Below are 19,709 nucleotides of genomic sequence, written 5' to 3' on the forward strand. Positions count from 1 at the left end.
TGAGGGAGAGAATAGAAGAAAGAACGGAGATGTATCGCATGTTTCCACTCTATGTATTAAAATGATCTCGGTTCAAAAAAAGAAATTAATCCAAAAGCTGGTTCTCTGAGAAAATACACAAAATTGACACACCATTAGTAGATTAATCAAGAACAGAGAAAGGAACCAGATAAGTCAAATCAGCAAGGAAACAGGCAATATTACAACAGACGAGGACACAACAAAACAAGAAGACAACAGACCAGTATCACTGATGAATACAGATGCAAAATTCTCAACACGATACTAACACATCATCTCCAATGACACATTAGAAAGTTTACACACCATGATCAGGCCGGCTTTATTCTAGGGATGCAAGGGTGGTTCAGCATACATGAAACCATAAATGTATGCATCACATTAACAGAGAAAAGATCAAAGCCACACGATCGTTTCAACTGATGCAGAAAAAGGATTCAATAAAATACAACATCCCTTCCTGATTAAGATTCTCAGCCAAATCGTCATAGAAGGGACATTCCTCAACATAATAAAAGCCGTCTATGACAAACCCATAGCTGATATCACACTGAACAGGGAAAAGCTGAAAACTTTTCTACTAAAACACAGGATAAGACAAGGCTGCCCACTTTCTCCACTCCTCTCTAACATGGTGTAGGAAGTTCTGGCCAATGTGATCGGACGAGCGAGTTACATAAAAGGCATTCGAACAGGAAAAGAAGAGGTGAAATTATCTCTTTTTGGAGATTATATGATTCTATACCTAGAAAATCCAAAACAATACAAAACACCTCCTGGAAGTGATGAATGAATATAGTAAAGTGGCAGGATACAAACTAAACATAGTATATTCATTCTGCTCACAGAGTTTCATGCCTAAAGTCAGGCATGTGTTCACAGATACAAAGATATCAGCTGAACTTGCTAATGAAAGTAGTTAGATTAATTCAGGTATTTGTGAATCAATAAAATGTGTGTGTGGGGAGGGAGGAATGGAAAGGAACTGCAGATTCTAGAGACAGTGTGAGAGGTGAGTGAGGACTGGCAGAGGGTGAGAAATAGGGGAAAATATATATAAGAAGCAAGAAATAGAAAATTATTTGTTGATGATAGCATGCATGATTAAGCAATTATACAGTGTATTTTAGATGGGAAATTGCATATTGTATGCTGTGATGCTATTCAGTGAATGAATGCAAAATAAATGAATTAATTTTAAAAATAATATAAAATAAATTAAAAAAATCAAGAACATTTTTATACACCAACAATGAGCAAACTGAAACAGAGTCAAAGAAAGCAACCCCATTTACAATAGCCACAAAAACAATAAGATATCTAGGAATAAACCTAACCAAAGAAGTCAAAGACTTCTATAAGGAAAACTGTGAAACACTTGGAAAAGAAATTTAAAATGATGTGAAAAACTGGAAGCACATCCCATGGTCTAAATTGTGGAGGGGATCCATAAACACCCATTGCTCTGTCACGTGCACCTGTCAGTGGTCTGACACCTCAGCTAGAGTGACTTTTTCACAGGGCTCAGGAGATGGAGGGGAATCGCGTACTGGGCCTCCATCAGATGCCAGAACATTTCTCTGCTCCTGTCCCCCCACTTTCCCCTTCAGTCCCAACTTCTAGTCTCACTGACTGCCCCAAGCTCTGTGGACACTGCAGTCACTTTCCCCCCTCACGCAACATGCTTCCATCCCGTATGGCTTTATCCTCCTATCACACAGTTTTCCTGGGAGCACCCCAGAGTGGTGGATGACCCCTCCAGGACAGATTTTCATAAGTTAGAGTCTGGGGTTTGCCCAGGTTCTCTCAATATTGACCGTATGTTATTGTACTAGTTTTGTACTGTCTAATGCACATGATGGTTTCTTCCTATCTCAAATACTTCAAAGATATTTCTTCGTTCTTAGGAGCAAATCCGAATTTCCCAGTAAAAGCTCTTATGTAATCTGTCTTTCTATTACTCACAAACTTGATTTCTCATCTCCTAACCTCTCAGGTTCTGTCCCTTCCTTACTTACAAACATTTGTCTAAATAATTTACCTTCCCTGTGTCAGCACAAAGGTCATTCTGTGTGACCTCCTGGAGCACCAGAATGATTGTGTGGCCATTCCATGCATCTCTGTGGGCAACAGGAGCTCAGTGAGTCTTTACTTACAAGTGGCACAAATGTTTGGCAAATGTTTCTTTTAATTTATAATTTTTTATTTATTAATTTTAATTATTTATACATTTAATCACTATACATCATTTACATTGTAAAGAGACTTTACCCAGCATGACACACAGCTCAGCCCAGCCCAGTTGAGAATATAGGCATGTCTTCATCAACAAACAATAAACTATATCTGTGTCCCACAAATGTCTTACCTCTCCATTTTTTCCCTGAGTTTCCTTTCCTACACTCTTTACCTCCCCTACTCTTTCCACTTTGTCTCTAGTGTCCATAATAATATTTAATCTTGTATGTCCCCCAGTCTTTCAGTCTCTGCCATAGAGTACGGACAGTCGGTATACATTGAGTGGAGACATACAATGTCTCTCTTTCCTAGCCTGACTTGCTTCACTCAGCAACAGATCTTCCAAATTCGTCCCCCTTCTATCAAATTCCAGGGCCTTGCTGTTTTTTATGGCCGAATAGTATTCCATGGAGTATATATGCCACACTTTTTCAATTCATTCATTCGTGTGTAGACATTTGGGTTGGTTCCATGTCTTAGCAATTGTGAATAAGGTTGCAATGAATATTGATGTGTAAGCGCTTTTCCAATTGGGCGTTCTCCTGTCCTTTAGGTAGATACCCAGGAGTGGAATTGCTGGATCATATAGTAGTTCTATTTGAAGGTCTTTGAGGAACCTCCATATTGTTCTCCACAGTGGCTGGATCAATTTACGATCCCTCCAACAGTGTAGGAGTGAGTGTTCCCCTTTCATGGCATCTCTTCCAGCACTTACCATCTTTTGTTTTTTTTAATCTTTGCCATTCTGACTGGGGTTAGGTGGTATTTCATTGTGGTTTTGATCTGCATCTCCCTTATAATGAGGGATGCTGAACATTTCTTTATATACTTTTTGGCTCTTCACATGTCTTCCTTAGAGCATTGTTCATTCAGCTCATTTTTGCCATCCTTTAATTGGGTTAATCTTTCTTTTCCAGGTAAGCTGCTTGAGTTCTCTGTGTATTCTGGTTATCAGTCTGAGGCACAGTTAACAAAAATTCCTTCTCATTCTGAGAGTTGTCAGTGCACACTAATGACAGTGTCCATTGCTGTGCAGAAACTTCTTAATCTGATGTAATCCCACTTGTCTATTTTGGGGACCATAGCCTGAGTTTTGGGGGTCTTACTTAAGAAGTCTTGGCCTACCCCAGTGTCTCCCAGAGTTTCCCCAATGTTTTCCACCAATCATTTTATCATTTGTGGTCTTTGGTTTAGATCTTTGATCCACTTTGAGTTGATTTTTGTTAATGGTGACAGATAGGGTTCAGATTCCCCCTCTGCAAGTGGATACGCAGTTTTTCCAGCACCATTTGCTAAAGTGGTTTTCCTCTTTCCCACTGAATTGACTGGTACTCTTTGTCAAAGAAGAGTTGGCTGTATGTTTTGGGGTTTATTTCTGGGGCCTCCACTCTGTTCCATTGGTCCTCATGTCTGTTTTTGTGCCAATGTTTTGCAAATGTTTCTGCTGAGGTCTCCATTTATGCAGGAATTTTTCACTAGATATATATCTAGATAAATATGTGGTTAATGCATGTATACCTAATTAAAACAACATGATGGCAACAGGCTTTCAGCTATGTGAATTGTATCCAAGAACTGCAACTACTTTGACACAGTACCTTCTGTAACTCTGAAGAGACTATAAGGATGAAGATTACAAAGAACAGGCTGAGCCCTGTGGCAATAACCATCTGTGAGGGAATCCACCAACAGTAAGGAAACTGCAGGAAGGACAACCTCCCTCTGGGTTGCCAATGTAAACTGAAATGTGTGGAATCTATTTGTGTCTTGTCCTCTATGGCAAGTCAAGGGCAAATGCCCGGTTTTCCCTGGGGACTTCCTTTCTTTCTTATGTACTTATTTATTTATTTTGTAGGTTTTTGCCATACGGGATGTGCTTTTGCCAGATAAAGACAGAAGACAGAGACAGAGATAGAAAGTAAGACATCACTCCCCTCCCTCCAAGAGGGGGGGTGGGGGGGATGGCCATGATGCAATCCCTCCTCCATTCTCCTGGGATTTTAGGCACCTGTGCACATGTGCTGGCTGTGATTCTCAAGCTACCAAGTCCAGGGCTTGAACCATGTTGGCCATGCGGGAGTTCAGCCACCTTAACGACCACACCACCTGCTGGCCCCTCCCTGCAGACTGTCAATCAAAATGGTAAGTAACCAGAATTAGCTTGGCATTCCCAGCTGCCCCGCCTCCAAACCGTGAGCATTCTAACGGGTCTAAAATCATGCCGACTCTCATTCTCTACTGTAAGATTCTCCAGTCTTGTCTTTCATTTTACATTTTTATTATTGTTTAAATTTATTTTTTAAACATTTCTCAGAAGAAGTGAAAATGATGGCTGCTGTTTAAACAATAATCCTGTCCCTGATGTGTTACCAGCAGGACACAGCTCTCTGTGGAGCTCAGTAACAACTCAGAGCGCCGTCCTCCCTTCCCTGGCAGCCACAGCACCCTAACACCTCGGACGTGTCTCCACAGTAACTCCAGGGTGCAGGACTGGCCTGGATGAGGTGCAGAGGGCAAAGCACACGCTGCCCAGGGGTGTGAGCGGGACGTGACCATGACCCTCCCGAATCCAAGCATTTCAACATCTGCTGCACAGCATTCTTAAGGATACTTTCTATGAATAGCAAGAAAAGAAAGTTGCCTAATATTTAAATATTATAGTAAAATACTAGAACAAAGCACGTTTCAACTTTATGTAACAATTACCTTTTTCCCCCTGTATTTAAAGATACCTTCACCTTGGGTCAACAGGTGGAGTAAAACGAGCTTCCAGGGTAGGGTCAGCTCAGTGGCCCAGGCCCCTTTGTTCACGGCTAGTCCCTGGTTCCCAGCTGCCCTGTAACTCAGCAGCGGTCACACGGCTGGCTTCCTGGCAGTGCACACGGACTCCTTCCACCCTCCCAGGCCTCAGACCATCTTCGGCCGGACGTTTCCAGCTAGTGTCAGAAGGCAGACAGGGACTGCTGCTGCTGAAGGCCTTGCATCCTTTCTGCATGTCAAGCTTGGACTGACCGACATTTCCCATTATACTGTTGGCCCCTGATGTCATCGTAACTGTTTGCTTCGACCCTCCCGGCCACTCACTCATCCCAGACCACTCGGCGCAGAAGGCCAGGGTACGCTGGACAGGACATCGATGCCATCATTTTCTGCCTTATCACAGAGCCGCGGGTCTCGCACACAGACACAGTCGGAATTACACCAGCCTTAAAATAAACTCGAGAGAGTACCTAGGCCTGTGTTAAATGTTGTCTCTGTCACTCACTGGTAACAGCTTCTTTCATGTTCGAGAGATAGTCTGATGACAATTCTGGCAATTAATTTCCTTTTTAAAATTAGACTTTTTCCTAACCATTTTATTTCTATAATTATTTAATTACTTAATTTAATAGCCATTAAAATGGTTAATTTATTAAATTAACCCTCATGAGTCTAGCCTGATTGGATGAATATTTTAATCAACAAAAGATTTTCGTAGTAGGAAAAGTCATGGCAGTCCCATCTGAGAGTTACAAAGAGCCACTTCCATCTGAAATTCCTTATTTACAGAAGTATGCTTTCTGCATCATACAAAGGGCATTCACTAGATGGCCAGTGTGGACAGCTGGTGTCTGCTGTTTAACTTCACAGTGTTAAAATAAGAAGAAACATTCATCGTCTTTAAATAACGTGACATTTGCCCAACAGTCTCTCTTGCTGACTCAAGGGCATTCTCAGGTCTCTGAACACCAGATCGAGCCCTGTTTCTGCCAGGGCGTCCTCCACAGCCTCCCACCTGCACCAAGATCAGACCTCTGTCATCTCCTGTGTTCGTTCTGCGACCTCGTCTTGTGAACATTTGCTTCAGGTGGTCCTGCACGTGGCCTAGTTTCTAGGTAAAACACGTGCATCCCAGTAAGAGAATGCTCATTCATCTTTAAGACTGGTGAGAAAGGTCACACCTGTTTATAATTAGGCTATACTTTGGCAAGGGAGGAAGTGGAGTGGGTTAGAGACTTTATAACTGCAGGAGGGGGCGAGAGCAGGTCTTTGTGGAGACAGAGAAGGGTCTGAATTGCGGCAGGGAATGGACGGAGAGTCTCTGGGGCTGGGGGGTGTCAGCTGAGTTTCATGCCCAACGAAAGTGACAAGAGTAAGGGCACTGCACAGTGACTCAGCTTTGTAATTCGCCACTTCCTGATCCTCCGGTTTCTTTTTCTGATGCACCTGTCTGAAACACACTCTATATAGGACTAGGTGTATCTCTCAGAGAGACATCCTTTGTCACGTGGGCATCTTACCTGATAGTCCCAGACCCCTCGTAAGTCACATGGCTTACCCTCACAAAAAGTTCCAAACCTCTCAGGGCTGCGGTTCGATAATTCTAACATATCAGCCCTAATAGCTAAAATAATACCTTCCTGTTTTGATGCTAGAGACGCTAATGTAGAAAAATCATAAAGGAACACTTTCATTAAAAAAAAATTTTTTTTAGAAAGAAAATGACCCCTCAATTGCAACAGTATACCTTCAGGAAAATGGAATAAAGATAAACCGATATGTAGTTAGCTGGCTATAAACAGATTGGTAGATAAAGCTTCGTCTTAATGTATTTATAATGTTCTACTGTGAAACATTCATTTTATTAAAACTACTCAACACTTCAAAAAATAAGTACATTAAAGCATAATTTATCTTCTTTTAACAAAAACGAGGACCTTAAATTTTACACACGCTAGCCAGTTACAACACTGCAGAGTCGACAGGATTCCTGCCTCAGAGGCCTGCCCACGTTTCAGAGCCCACGCGGACACGGTACCTTAGTTGCGGCGTCAAAGCAGATAAACCCGGTGCTGAAGTCGATCGTGAGCCCCATCAGATGGCTCTCCAGCACACACGCATACGTCTTGCACTAGGAAGAGAAACAGTGTTACTTTCAGTATTAATGCAATGTCGGTGTGGTAGCCCGTACAGTATCTAACTTGAGATCAACTGTGATGGTAGCAGGAGGATAGATGATCCACATCACACCTTTTTTTTTTTTTTTTAATTTGCCAAATGATGTGTGCACTAACCAGAAACAGAGAGAGAAGTGAAAAAGTACCCCTTGACCTTCAATGGGGAATGGTCAGGCTGCCATTCCTTCTCCTCCATCTCTCCCTCCTTTCAGGATTTTGGGCACACATGTACATGTGTCTGGAATGTTCTCCAAGCCTTCAGGTGCAGGACTTGAGTCACGCAATCAGTCATGAGGGATCCAGCCGCCTCTACCGTCATGCCACCAGCTGGTCCAACCACATCTTAATGCTCATGAAACAGGCTGAGTGCTTTTGCCTTGTGAGGGGACATGAGGGCCGAGTTTCCAGTCCTTCTCCAGCTCACCCTGCATGCACACACCTAGGGCCACACGGCCTCACTTCACTCCATTATCAAGAAAACTAGTCCAAAATGATTTAAATGTAGGCAAGGGGGTGTTAGGTTGTTCCATCCTGTAGCCAAGACCACTGTATTTTCAGTAAGTCAAAAGAGAATCATAAAAAAAATGAAATTCTTCCTCAAATTCTCAGCACATTTCATGGGTATTATTAAAAGAGAACTCAGGCACAGAAACGCAGATTCAGTGATCCAGGCAAAAGAGTCCCTCCCGACTGGTTGCATCTCTGTCCGTCCTTCCATGGGGCACAACTACCTCCCGGAGGTATCTGACGGCTTATGTGGGAAACTTAGACATCCTCCACAAATCAAGCAAGGACTTTGCATGCTGAGATCGGGTTATATTATACTTATATAAATATTTTAGGAAGGTTAATGATTGTGGATACAGAAATATTGAAAAAGATAAAAATCAAATATAAAATGAAAACGTGGAGCTGCGGTATACAGCATGATGCATGGTGATACCTAGGTCAGTTTCAGCTGCCTTCAGTTTGAAACTATCCGGGATATTCAAATGATGGAAAGTGCGTGACCCACATGCCACGTGGGAGAGAGAGAGACGTCTGTCTCAGCAAACGCTCAGTACTAACCTGTGCATTGTATTTGTTTATATAATGTGCAAACCCCACACTAACGCGCACACTGACTGCCATCGTGGGGCACTAACTTAGGTTGCTGGCATCAAAAAGCTATATCCATGTGTTCAAACCTAATTTATATAGCAACATGATAAACATCCTAAATTACCCATTTGGAGATAAAATTTCAAAAAGGTAGGTTAGATAAGACATTTGGGCATCAAATGTTCATTTTGGGGTGTAGTTATGTTTGCTTAATACATGAGCATCCACTCATTAGAACTTTATTAAAATGATTGTCAACATTAAGAAATGTTCAAGGCTATATAATTTTCTCCTAGTTTATACTTAATTGTATGCTATTTTCAAGGGCTGTCAATTAAAAAAGAACATGCCAGGTGAAAATGTATTCAGCAGAGTGCATTAAAATTTTCCCATTAAGTTTAGCATTACAGATAATTTCTCCACAATCATTAACTTGAAGCAGATATGCTAGAAATTGAAACCCACTGAAGCTCAATACTATAATTTACAATGTTAATAAACATATCATGAGTATACTTAATAGGTTTAATTTTAAAGTATTTGATTTTGTTACTTAATCTATGTTCATTTAATAAAAATAGAATTACATATAAATAAAATGATACTTTTAGAATTATAGATAAATAAAATAAAAATGATACTTTTTAGGGGAATTTAAACAAGAAAAAAATGTTAAAGACTTTTGCCTTAGGGTATGCATGCTGTTGGAGAGAGATTAGACACAGAGAAGTGAGAAGGAAAGTGAGAAAAATCACACCCCAGGGGTTGGCCACATGGCAATCCCTCCTCCACTCTCCTCCTGAGATCTTGGACATGCACACACATGTGCCCAAAGTGATTTTCAAACCACTGGGTCCAGGACTCAAACCGTCATCGGCCAGGTGGAAGTTCAGCAATGTAACCACTATACCATCTGTTGGTCCCCCACACAAGGAATATTTAAAAGTCAATTGATTAATGTTCTTCCTTTCTGCCTGTTTCACAATGAGATGTATTCATTGTCTGCTTTATTTTTTCTAACTTTAATAGTAATAAAATACTGAAAATATAGAAGAAAAGACATTAGGTTATTTAAGTACATTCACATTCTTTAATTTTGAGAGACTACGGAAGTGTGCAGCTGTTGAGTATTGCTTCCCGATGTAGTAAACAAAGGGAAACTCTGAAATCTATGGAATTAAAAGCAAACGAGGCATTAAGTATCTTATTTTTTACTTCCGATACGTGTTAAATTGGCATTGTGAGTAGATAAAGACATAGACCCGAGCATTTCACTGGACATCAGCTTACAGAATGCAAGGCCCAGATCCTAGGAACAGGATTAAAATAAGGAGCAAAACATTACTTTCATCTTTATCTCATTTCTGAAGACCAGGACACTGGACAAATGTGGGGGAACTGTCATGTAGTTACTTCTAAGTGAAGTGGAATAATTTGGAGAATTATAATGAAGAAAATCTAAACATACACTATAAATAAAAATATCACCTTCAGTCAGTTAAATTATATTTCAATCCCTTAAAGTGTTCTTAGATGTTGACAATATAAAATAATATGTGAGGTACTTCCCATCTTTCTGTTTTTACATTAAAATATTCACTTGAATTGAGACAGTATGCAGTTAAATCACAGAACCTGTCTCTTAACTACTTGAGCACTTTTACATATAGACAGCTGAAAGGAGTTGGTAGAAACTGTCCGTTAATTGGACAATGAGACAAATGGAACCCGAGTCTTCTCCCGGCTGTTCCCTAGGGTCACGCCACTCTTCAGCAGCTGGGTGTGCTGACCTCAGAGGCTTTTACTCAGAACAGAGATCAGCATGGCAACAATGAGCAGCCGTGTCTTCCAGTGCAGGCCACGCTCCGGCCCCGGCTGTGATGTGACGCAGCATTCCCCTTTGGAACTGTGTCCCTGTGAGCACGGAGGTCCTGGCTCTGAGTCCTCAGCACAGCCAGGGCAGGCGATGTCCGCTTTATCCTGGGAGGGGAGGCAGGCACAGGACCTGCCCTGGGGTGGGCCCCGCTCCATCCCCACGAACTGCAGAGGCTGCGGGCTCGGTGGGGTCTGGGCTAGACATGACTTCTCGCTTCTCAAGTTCCGGAAATACCCTTTGGGCACGCGTGATGTGCAACATGCACAAGCTGCAGTTGCAACGTGAGCAAACAGTCCGAGCAATCCCTACCGGGCCGTGGGGTATGATAAGTGCTTATGACATGTCCCTCCGGCACAAAAGCCAGTGCGAACCGACCAAAGACAGGCAAGACGAGACCTTGCACTCCAAAGCGGGCCCGATGGATGAGCGTCCAGGATTGTCATGGAATGAAGCACAATGATCAATGGGCAGGGCCGATCGAAAATCAGGAACAGGGTCAGGAGAGTGAGACCTTGGAAGGAAGGTCAAATACGTTGGGGTTTCGAAGGGCAGAAATGAAGGGAAGGCCCTGGAAGACGGAGCAGTGTGAGCGAAAGGAGACAACCTGGAACGTAGCCGCGAACTGTGCAGTCAGGTTTGGAGAACAGACACCACCCTGTCAGCCATTCATTAAAACCAGAGCTGCTTTTTAAGCTTTGCTGTAGGGTGCATGCACACAGGCTTGTCATAGACAGAGAGAGGGAGGGAGAATGAGATGGGACCCCGGGGGGTGCCCATGCAGCACCTCAGCAGTGGGATTTCCAAGCCCACAGGTCTGAGACTCAAACTGCAGTCGGCCATGTGGGGTCCAGAGCCATAACTGTCATGCCACCTCCTGGCCCCACGTTTTCTACACTAGCTTTAAATTATAGTGTGTAATTAATTGTACCAACATACTCTTGACCAGTAAGTAAGAGACCAGAAATACCCCACTGTGAGAAGACGAAGATGTTCAGAGCTGCATCACTCTTCATTCAACACGGCTAATGACGGCATAGACCGAGGGAGGACGCACCTGGGGGAGGCGGCCACGCCTCCTTGGGGTTGGGGGCTCACCTGTATCCGTTCCACTTCTAAGAAGGTGGCGGTCTGGAAGGCTCTCTCCCACTGGGCCAGGTCGCAGTCCAGCTCCACGGAGAAGTAGAGGTCCTCCCCGGACTCGGACTGCACGGTGAAGCAGTGTTTCCGCCGGTCCAGCAGGTCGCTGTCCTGATGGGAGCCTGGAGTTACACAGCTGCCACGCCTGCCACCAGGCCGCGCACGCCCACCGCACACCCGCGCTCCCTCCCGGCCCAGCCCCTGAGCCCTGGCCAAACCGACCTCCCAGGACTCGGGGTCAGGAGGCAGAGCCTGGCAACCACGCCGGCGTTTGTGGCGCAAAGTATCGTCTGTTGATTCCGTATGTAGGTAAGGTCACTTCACCGGGACTGATGCAGGGGTGAAACGGTGCAGGTAATAACCAGACCCGGTCCTAGAGACAGAAGTCACCCAGACCCCCTAGGGACAAAGGTGCTTGCTCTGACCTGGCGGTGTTTAACCAGCTGCTACACCGCACCTGGCCCGCCTGTCTCTTCTACACTGCACCTGGCCGGCCGCCCGGTCTCTGCTACCCTGCACCTGGCCGCCTGATCTCTGCTACACTGAACCTGGCCGCCTGGTCTCTGCTCACTGCACCTGGCCGCCCGATCTCTGCTACACTGCACCTGGCCGCCCCATCTCTGCTCACTGCACCTGGCCGCCCCGACTCTGCTACACCGCACCTGGCCGCCCCGACTATTTTACACCGCACCTGGTGGCCCGTCTCTTCTACCCTGCACCTGGCCGCCCTGTCTCGCCTCCTGCCATCCCACCCCTGGACCCCTGGAGTTGGAATGAGCCCTATGCATTTCTCAGCTGGATCTCAGGGTGACCCCCTTGGAATCAGTCAACATTATGGTTCGTCAGATTTGGGGCTGCCCTTCCAGAAGTGATGGCAGTCCAGATGCCACGGTGGAAAGGTAGCACGCCACCGTGTGAAGTCTTCCTGAACAACGGCCGCAACAACCACAGTTCAGGCCTCTGCGTCCATGACTAGCGTCACTGCTCTGACTCACAGTGAGATGAGCCATAAAACAGAAGCGCGGGTCTGCGGTTCCCACTCTTTCTTACTAGCACGTAACTCCGAAGCACCCCACTCAGGAGACTCGGGAAGGCATGCCCCCACCCCCTCCTCCCGTACAGAGTTGTCAAGGTCTAGAGAGTGAATAAGATTATGAGTGCATGTGCAAATTTCAGAAACCTTCTAGGCATGCTAAGTTTTTATTGAGTTGATTTCTGAAACCCTTAAAGAATCATTACAACCATCTTCTCCACGAGAACTGAAAATCAGTGTAACTACTCAACAGCAATTATATTGAATTTATAATAAAACTTATGAAATATGTATGCGGTGTTCTGAAAACTGTCAAAAGTGATCAACTGGTGTCTTTAATCTTTCCTTATATGGAGGTATATAAATATATCATCATTAAACACTCAAAATGTTAGATGGGATTCGCTGCTTTAGCAAACATTTAAAAAATAATAACTGCTGTCCCCGTTTCCCACATGAGCTCTTTAACTGCTGGAAGAGGCCTGATGAAGCAGTAGCTCCTTCCGGTGCTGTGGGATTTAGCTCTGACACTTGCTGCCCACAGGTACTCAGAAATCTAAACCAAAAATACACTTTCTTTGTATTGATTGATTTTCCAACTCCGTCTGAAGGGAGAAAAAATGAAAATGTAATGTTCTTGTAAGTATAGTCCAAGGATAAAGAAGTTATAAAGTACTTCTCAGGAATTCAGAGCGGACGCGGTCCTGGGAGGGTGACAATGGCAGGTGTTAAATAAATAACCATGCAAGTAAGAGTGAATTATTCTAAGAGCTATTATAAAAATGCAGGGGGTGCTGCTCAGTGTAGGTTGGGAAGCCAGGGCTGTTGGAATGAGCCCTATGCATTTCTCAGCTGGATCTCAGGGTGACCCCCTTGGAATCAGTCAACATTATGGTTCGTCAGATTTGGGGCTGCCCTTCCAGAAGTGATGGCAGTCCAGATGCCACGGTGGAAAGGTAGCACGCCACCGTGTGAAGTCTTCCTGAACAACGGCCGCAACAACCACAGTTCAGGCCTCTGCGTCCATGACTAGCGTCACTGCTCTGACTCACAGTGAGATGAGCCATAAAACAGAAGCGCGGGTCTGCGGTTCCCACTCTTTCTTACTAGCACGTAACTCCGAAGCACCCCACTCAGGAGACTCGGGAAGGCATGCCCCCACCCCCTCCTCCCGTACAGAGTTGTCAAGGTCTAGAGAGTGAATAAGATTATGAGTGCATGTGCAAATTTCAGAAACCTTCTAGGCATGCTAAGTTTTTATTGAGTTGATTTCTGAAACCCTTAAAGAATCATTACAACCATCTTCTCCACGAGAACTGAAAATCAGTGTAACTACTCAACAGCAATTATATTGAATTTATAATAAAACTTATGAAATATGTATGCGGTGTTCTGAAAACTGTCAAAAGTGATCAACTGGTGTCTTTAATCTTTCCTTATATGGAGGTATATAAATATATCATCATTAAACACTCAAAATGTTAGATGGGATTCGCTGCTTTAGCAAACATTTAAAAAATAATAACTGCTGTCCCCGTTTCCCACATGAGCTCTTTAACTGCTGGAAGAGGCCTGATGAAGCAGTAGCTCCTTCCGGTGCTGTGGGATTTAGCTCTGACACTTGCTGCCCACAGGTACTCAGAAATCTAAACCAAAAATACACTTTCTTTGTATTGATTGATTTTCCAACTCCGTCTGAAGGGAGAAAAAATGAAAATGTAATGTTCTTGTAAGTATAGTCCAAGGATAAAGAAGTTATAAAGTACTTCTCAGGAATTCAGAGCGGACGCGGTCCTGGGAGGGTGACAATGGCAGGTGTTAAATAAATAACCATGCAAGTAAGAGTGAATTATTCTAAGAGCTATTATAAAAATGCAGGGGGTGCTGCTCAGTGTAGGTTGGGAAGCCAGGGCTGCTCGAAGAGGACAGGCTGTCAACAGTGACTGACAGGTGGTTGGGGGTCAGGCTCACGGTGGAAAGGAAGTGCTCTTTCTGGAGAGGAAAGCAGGGCTGCAGGGGCCTGGTGCAAGGGCAGGTGCTTTCCAGAATCCCACAGGGACACGGCGGAGAGACCGCGTGCAGAGCCCGGGAAGGGAAATGGGGCTCCTGGCCACGTTACCAATTTTGGACTTAAATACAGGTATAATGACAGGCCATTGGCAAGAATTTTAATATGTCTACTACATACGTTGCAGGTAAGTCGATGTCTACATTAACTTTTTTATTTTTATTTTTAAGGTTTTTTTTCCACAGGGTACATGCACTCACCAGAGAGAAACAGAGAGAAAGTGAGATATCATCCCTCGGTGAAGAAGTGCCTTCTCCTCCATCCTCCTCTCAGGATTTTAGGCCTGTTCACACACACACACACACACACACACACACACACGTGGTTTTCAAGTTGCCAGGTCTGGGACTTGAACCGAGGTCAGCCATGTGGGAGTGCCGTGACTTAACCACCATGTCACCTGCTGGCCTATGTTATCTTTGTAAGTTGAGGACTCTGGTATGGAAACTGGAGCTAACCCTGTGGAGTTTCCAGAGACGTTGCCAGTTTTGTGGCTTATTAAATTGGGCTTTACTCCCCTTGCAATATAAATGTTAATCAATGTCATTACTTGCTAGACATTTTGATCATTTTTTTTTCCATTTTGTCAATAGCAGGTTGTAATAGAATCTTTAAATGACCTTCGTGTGAGATTTCCTATTCTCTAGGTAAAACTTAACTCCTTTACTCATTTAAAACTCAATCTAGTGTCTTATATTACATTACCCGAGTGTCGATGCTCTCCAGATAGCAAGCTGGCTAATCAGCTCTGTAAATAGAGGCTCAGCATTTCCGAATGCGTGCCGTTTGCCATTGTTACCGCAAGGCTCTTCGAACTCACTGACTCATACTAGACAGTGCCCTGGCATCAGGCCCCAGTGAGCAAGGTGAGTAGACAGAAAATAACGACACTTAGGACAGACTGCAGAGGTAAGTGCGAAGGGACCGAGGAAGGTGCGACGAATCATCCTGGGACAGTTTCATTTTAGCAAAAGATTGCAGGATCCTCAAGGACTTAGTGACAATTGCAGGAGCCATGAGTCACAAGCCACAGGAAGTCCAGGATCATGCTGAAGAGTTCCCGTGAACGCCCTGCCTGGACACGCCAGTGCAGGAACAGGGCAGGACCGGCCTACTTTGGGGAGAGAAGAGCAGGTGAATACAGGAGGGAGAAACTGCAGAATAAAACAGCTAGTTGCCATCTTCATCTAAAGTTCAGAAGACAGTTTGATATCTTTTGTTTGTTAGTTTTTCTTTTTACTTTATACACTTAATTGCTGTACATCACTTGGTCTGTAAGTTGAAGTTACACACACGAGTACACTTCACACTGAACAATGGCTTAATGAGCATGCGTGAACCTGGAGCCCCACGTCGACTGGACGCACTCCTAGCACGGTGAGTAATCACGCATGTGTATCTGCATAGTGTAAATGAGAGCGTGTACACACGTACACAGCGGAGATGTCAACCATCTGTGGAAAACAGAATTAAACTACAGGCTCAATGTGGCATCAAAGGATTTTGAAATCCCTGTGTGGTATGTTCGTGTTACACATTTTCCATGAGCTTTACACTTGCTCTCGTGTGTGTGTGTGTGTGTGTGTGTGTGTGTGTGTGTGCTGACGTTCTCGCATGCTCAGGTGGCCTGTGCTGCGGTGAGGGGATAGGAACACGGGCACTGGCTTCAGAGCGCTGTCTGGTACCATCGCAGCCCCCCAGGTAGTCCTGCACAAACTGACTGTGTCTGTAGCTTCCTTCGTTCATCTAGAAAACAAAGTAGTTAATGCTTCTGATAGCGATGACTAGACAGCAAGATATGTAATTGTGTATAAGATGTATGTGTGGGGAACCAGCAGTTAGCGTAATGGCTATGTCACTGGATTCCCAAGTAGTTGACCGCGGTTTGTGTCCCGGACCTGGTGGCTTAAAACTCACACTGGGCGCGTGTGCGTGTGTGCCCAAGATCCCGAGAGGAGAATGGAGGAGAAAGGATTGCAGCATGACCATCCCCCCCTGGGGGGTTGATTTCTCACCTTCTGTCTCTCTGTCTCTCTCTGTCTGTCTGGCGAGCGCACGCACCCTATAGCAAAAATCTCTCAAAAAAAAAATGTATGTGTGTATAAGATGTGTATTCAGCTTAGTGTCCGATTTTGTTTTGTTTTGTTTTGTTTTATTGTCAGAAGTCATGTGTGCATACGCAAGAGACTTAGAGAGAAAGGAAACACTCCCTCCCCAATGGGGCCTGGTAACTACACAATCGTCATTTTTCCTCCCATTCTGCAAACTGTCAGGGTCCTAAGCATGCATGTATGCAGGTGTGTGTCACAAGCTGCCAGTGCAAGGTGATCCCATTTCCTCTACACCACACTTAGTCACTGAGGGATGGGGCCAACCCCACCACAGCTCTGACTGTAGATAAATCGGTATCAGTGTCGACAGTCAACACACTGAATATTTTTGTCATTCCCTAGTCTCTCCCTTGACTTGCACATATCTGCATCTTGAATCAGATAGTGTCGTTTTTGTTTTTGTTGGGGGGTTGATTTCTCACCTTCTGTCTCTCTGTCTCTCTCTGTCTGTCTGGCGAGCGCACGCACCCTATAGCAAAAATCTCTCAAAAAAAAAATGTATGTGTGTATAAGATGTGTATTCAGCTTAGTGTCCGATTTTGTTTTGTTTTGTTTTGTTTTATTGTCAGAAGTCATGTGTGCATACGCAAGAGACTTAGAGAGAAAGGAAACACTCCCTCCCCAATGGGGCCTGGTAACTACACAATCGTCATTTTTCCTCCCATTCTGCAAACTGTCAGGGTCCTAAGCATGCATGTATGCAGGTGTGTGTCACAAGCTGCCAGTGCAAGGTGATCCCATTTCCTCTACACCACACTTAGTCACTGAGGGATGGGGCCAACCCCACCACAGCTCTGACTGTAGATAAATCGGTATCAGTGTCGACAGTCAACACACTGAATATTTTTGTCATTCCCTAGTCTCTCCCTTGACTTGCACATATCTGCATCTTGAATCAGATAGTGTCGTTTTTGTTTTTGTCTTTGTTTTTGTTCCTTCTCAGCTTTTGTAAGCCTCCACAATGCTTGTTTGCCTACTGGAAAGTACTGGTTAATGGCGATTTTAACAATGACGTCTGGGCATGTCTCGAGCACTATCTTCGTGCATTTTTCTCCCTTGTGACTCCTTCAAAAGCATCTTCTATGTTCTTAGTTTTTCTCCAAATCCCTAGAAACCCAGCACACTAACAGCCTGTACGCCGCACTTCTCAGACTTACAAAGCTGTATTAAAGAGTAATGATGCACTGAAAATATGTTTGCTGATTCTTCATGTTTTCATAAAGTATGTGGAGGTCAGTGGGTGTAATCAAAGTATATTTCTATTAAAAATAAGTAAATAGGTCCAGTCTTAGTGGCCCAGGAACACTGTCCTGGACTGCAGTGGTGGAAGCCACATGGAACCGAGACTGGAATCCCTGGGCCAGTCAGCCCGAGACTCTGGGCATGCGGGCAGAGACCCAAAGGGCTGGAGGACTAGGGCGGGGGGCTGGGGCACGACCAGGCCCTGGGAGGGGCACTCCTCTCTGTCTCTGTCTCTCTCTCTCATGTACATGCTATGCCATGGATAAAGAAAAAACATATGTATGTATAAGTAACTCATACTTTATGTTAATCCGCAGGACGCATGTGTGCTCATGGGAAGAAGACATAGAGACGGAAACCCTTCAGTGTGGTGTGCTCACGCCACAATCCTCCTCCGTTTGGCTGGGATTTGGGGCATGCACGCACACATACTTCATGTGCTTTTGAAGCTGCTGGGGCTGGGGTTTGAACGCAGTCAGTCATGCAGTATCTGGCTACCTTAAGTGCCTAGGCTTTGGGGCCAGCGCTAACTCGCATGCTCGGAGTAATTACTCAGCTTGTAGACATTACGAACCACAGACTTTTACTTTGCTTAAAGCATGTGACTGAAGGCGGAAAGAGCTGCGCAGGTTCAGAGGCTGGCCATCCGGTATTTGTTGACGTGCCTAGCCATTGTTTAACACTGCCCTGGCCCTCCTACTGCCACAATAGCCTTATCTTTTCCCTCAAGTTAATGCAGTCTGTGAAATTGAGAGCAGTGCAAACCAATAGCCAGGGCAAGTAGAAGCATTTCTACGTCATCACGTGGAATCTAGACTACCTTCTAGGCCACTTCCGTAGCCTGCGTGGTTACACCTGCTTGGTTTCCTGTGGCTTCTCCTACTCGAACGTATAGGGAATCAGGAAAGCACTCAAACGTTAGATATGAAGTGACTGAAACCAACCAGAAATTGTGGTTTTTAATTAAAAAGAAGAAATGGGCTTAGCACGTTTATTCTTCAGCTACAAATGATGATTTTGATTTTTTTTTAACAGCTATTCTAATAGTTAAAAATGAAAGGAAAAAACATAGTGGCAAAATCAAATCTTGCAAGCTAATTTAGAATTAGACTTTCAGGAAGGATCAAATGTCTAAAGCAGCTGATTGAATCCATACCAAATTTCATACAGAGAATAGCAGTTTTAATAACTTATTATAATGTTATTTTTCATTTGGATGAAAATATTCTTGACATTACTATGTAATGAAAATTTTATATAACTTACAATATTGTTAGAAATATTTTTCATCATTAGATTTGGGAAAATGGAAAACTGGGAGATTGACTCAAAACATAATAAATCCAACTGTGTACATCACAGAACAGAAAGGGTATCTGGAAATTATCCAGCCAATGTGATTAATGTGGACAGCTAACTTTTATTTCGAGTTATATTAACTGAATAATGATGTAACTTTCACTTCTTTTCTTTTTGTGCTATGCAGACATGTATTAAAAGTTTATGAAAGTAAAACATGATGTCCAAATATTTCCATTTTTATAGCTATGGCAGATCATCAAGGTATTACAGTTATTTTTCTATTAAAGTATCAGCTAATGCTGACCACAATAATAGTTTTCAGTATTACCCAGCCTTTAAATTATTGAAATATATTTACAAGTAAATTTCATGATCTCAAAAGGGAAAGAAAAATCCTGAAAAAAGGAATCGATGAATTTTTACAATTATTTATTTAAAATAAGTTAAAATTCAAGATGTTCTCAATTAATAATCAAACCAAATGCAGTCAGTATGTAGTGTGGTGTTAAAGCACTGGACTCCCACATGACCAACTACAGTTCAAGTCCTGGACTTGGTGGCTTGCTTTCTCACTTTCTCTCTCTCTTTCTCTCTGTTGAGTATGCATGCCCTGTAGCAAATTAAAAAATAATAAATAAAATTT

General features: G+C 43.8%; 1 protein-coding gene across 1 annotated transcript in view; it reads right to left on the reverse strand.

Moving 5' to 3' along the window:
• The window catches only part of SNTG1 (syntrophin gamma 1), a 411,039-nt gene that overhangs the window by 76,952 nt on the left and 314,378 nt on the right, over positions 1–19,709 (reverse strand). The window contains exons 14-15 of the mRNA XM_006140355.1: positions 11,269–11,421; positions 7,058–7,150 (exon numbers count right to left, since the gene is read on the reverse strand). Of these exons, the coding sequence (XP_006140417.1) occupies positions 7,058–7,150; positions 11,269–11,421 (246 nt within the window). The remainder of the gene's footprint in view (positions 1–7,057; positions 7,151–11,268; positions 11,422–19,709) is intronic.

The sequence above is a fragment of the Tupaia chinensis genome, unplaced genomic scaffold, assembly GCF_000334495.1.
Source record: "Tupaia chinensis unplaced genomic scaffold, TupChi_1.0 Scaffold000031_1, whole genome shotgun sequence".
Classification (NCBI taxonomy): Eukaryota; Metazoa; Chordata; class Mammalia; order Scandentia; family Tupaiidae; genus Tupaia; species Tupaia belangeri.